Source organism: Lolium perenne, chromosome 5 (genome assembly GCF_019359855.2).
Source record: "Lolium perenne isolate Kyuss_39 chromosome 5, Kyuss_2.0, whole genome shotgun sequence".
Lineage (NCBI taxonomy): Eukaryota > Viridiplantae > Streptophyta > Magnoliopsida > Poales > Poaceae > Lolium > Lolium perenne.
In genome coordinates this window covers 249,628,000-249,630,453 of record NC_067248.2, presented here as the reverse complement: position 1 = coordinate 249,630,453, position 2,454 = coordinate 249,628,000, and the positions used below count along the sequence as shown (strand labels likewise).

The following is a 2,454-nucleotide window of genomic DNA, read 5'->3' as shown; positions in this document are numbered from 1 at the left end:
GGCCGCGAGGGCTTCACACGACCCGTGGATAAAAAGCGGGTTCGCGCGAGGGCCGCCTCGTCCTGGACTACACCAGTAAAAAATTGGACGGACAAGATTACCAGACATGTAAGATCCAACGGCTCACGAGCTGAAATCGCTGTGAAGCCCCCTATGGGGGGCATCATATACAACTTTAGATGCACACTCGGGAATCTACAGCTACATGCAGCAGAGGCTTGGCGGCCAGCTCAGGGGCGAGCGGTGGCTAGCAAGGAGGGGCTATCGGCCGGCGCGACGGCGCGCGGCAGTCAGTAGCAAGGGGCCAGGGCGGTGGTACGGCAAGCCGGCGGTAGCAGTATAGGCGGCCTTTTTCTGGTTTTGCACCGGGCCCCTGAAATGTCAGGGCCGGCCCTGCTGTTGATCTCGCTGTCACACGCCCTTCAGCGTTGTCCGCGAAACCCTTGAACTAAGGCTGGTGCCAATGCACCACTTCACTCTAGTCTGCCACGTCACCTTTTTTCCTCACTCTCACCCCACTCTCACCCTACGGTGCCAATGCACAGGCTATAGCACCAGCTCTCACTTCTCTTTCCTCCACGTTAGCTTTTCTCTCTCCTCGACATCAACATTTCTTTTTCAGATTACAACAATATAAATAATGCAAGGAAATTATTTTATTGAACTAAAATTGTTACCGATTACATCATAAAAAAATTACATAAAAATTTGAAAAGATTACATAAAAATTTGAAAAAAATACATAATCTAGGAATTAGCCCACACATGCTCAATCAAATCATGCTGGAGCTGTGTATACATCGGTAACTCCCTCATTTCGGTGTCCATCTGAATCCTGGCTGCTAGGCTTGGTGGTGCATGGTGGTGTATTGCAGGACCGACATTTGAAGCAACTGTCTCATAGATGTTGTCCAAATTTGTACCACGCTCATCGTCGATGATCATGTTGTGCAGAATGACACATGCACGCATGATCAACCCAAGAGTACGCCTCGAGTAGGAGCGTCCCGGAACTACTAGAATGTTGAACCTAGCCTTCAGCACTCCAAAGGCACACTCGACATCTTTGCGACGCGCTGATTGAGCAGCAGTGAACACTCGATGTTTTTCACTTTGTGAAAGAGTAACACCTTTCATGAACACCGGCCAGGAGGGGTAGATGCCGTCGGCAAGGTAGTAACCATAGTGGTACTCGTGTCCATTCACCGTGAAGTTCACTACGGGTGCTTCTCCCCTAAGCACATCAGTGAACAACGGCGATTGGTTGAGTACATTGATGTCGTTGTTGGACCCGGCCACTCCAAAAAAAGGCATGCCAGATCCAACGATCATACGACGCAACGGCTTCTAAGATTATGGTAGGGTGTTTGATGCCTCTCCTTGTGAATTGACCAGCATGAGCCACTGGGCAGTTCCTCCACTGCCAATGCATGCAATCGATGCTCCCTAACATGCCCGGAAAGCCACGCTCCTCGGCTTTCGCTAACAGACGCTGAGTATCCTCCACAGTTGGGCGACGGCAAAACGTCTCCCCGTAACAGTCAATGATGCCTTCACAGAATCTATCTAGACAATCTGATGAAGTTTGTATAGCTAACTTAAGCCACTCATCTATCGTATCTGCAGCGGCTCCATAAGCTAACAGACGCAAAGCCGCAGTACACTTTTGTAGAGGAGAAAAACCAGCACGGTTGAGAGCATCAACTCTTTGGGTGAAATATGGAGAGTATTCATCTAATCTATCCACAATGCGCAGAAAAAGGGATCGCCTCATCCGATACCTTCGCCGAAAGTAGCTCGGAGGATAATTGCAGTCGTCGGCGAAGTAGTCCTCGAAGAGCCGATCGTGGGCACCCAGACGATCACGCCTGATGAACTCTCGGCGGCGTCGCCATCTTGGCACCGCCTCCTCGTTGAGCATCTCCTCCTCATACTCCGCCTGGAACTGCTCGATCATATCACCCTCCATTCCGTCGCTCGAACTGCTGCTAGACGAAGACATGGCGTTGAGAGGAGTGGAAATGGAGAGTGCAGCTGATGAAGTGAGGTGTGGAATGAGTGAAACCATATGGGGGGTATTTATAGGGGGTTTTGGCATTATTTCCGGATTTTTTGAACCCTAACGGCTAGCTGAGATGGACGAATCAGATCGCGCCACCTCAGCTAGCCGTTACCCATCACTCTTGCCCCGCCTCTCGCCCGCTCCCGCCAACGCTCTCGCCCCGCTCCCGCCCGCCTCTCGCCCCCCTATCGCCCCCAACGCGGGCGGCAGCCGGGCGGTAGCGGGCGCTACCGCCGGGCGCCCGCGCCACCGCCCCGCGCTGGCCTCTCGCCCCACTCCCGCCCGCCTCTCGCCCCGACGCCGCCGCTACCGCCCATCCTCACGCCTGCGTTGGCACCAGCCTAACGCTTTGTCCATGCAAACAGCCTTGGTGTACACCTCGCTCGACTTTT

General features: G+C 53.1%; 1 protein-coding gene across 1 annotated transcript; it reads right to left on the bottom strand.

The window, feature by feature from the left end:
• Positions 1-747: 747 nt before the first annotated feature.
• Positions 748-1,969, bottom strand: LOC127304302 (uncharacterized). The gene is made up of 2 exons (XM_051334993.1): positions 1,782-1,969; positions 748-1,234 (listed from the first exon to the last, which is right to left on the bottom strand). The coding sequence occupies exons 1-2, from the start codon at positions 1,967-1,969 to the stop codon at positions 748-750; spliced, it is 675 nt and encodes a 224-aa protein (XP_051190953.1).
• Positions 1,970-2,454: the final 485 nt, after the last annotated feature.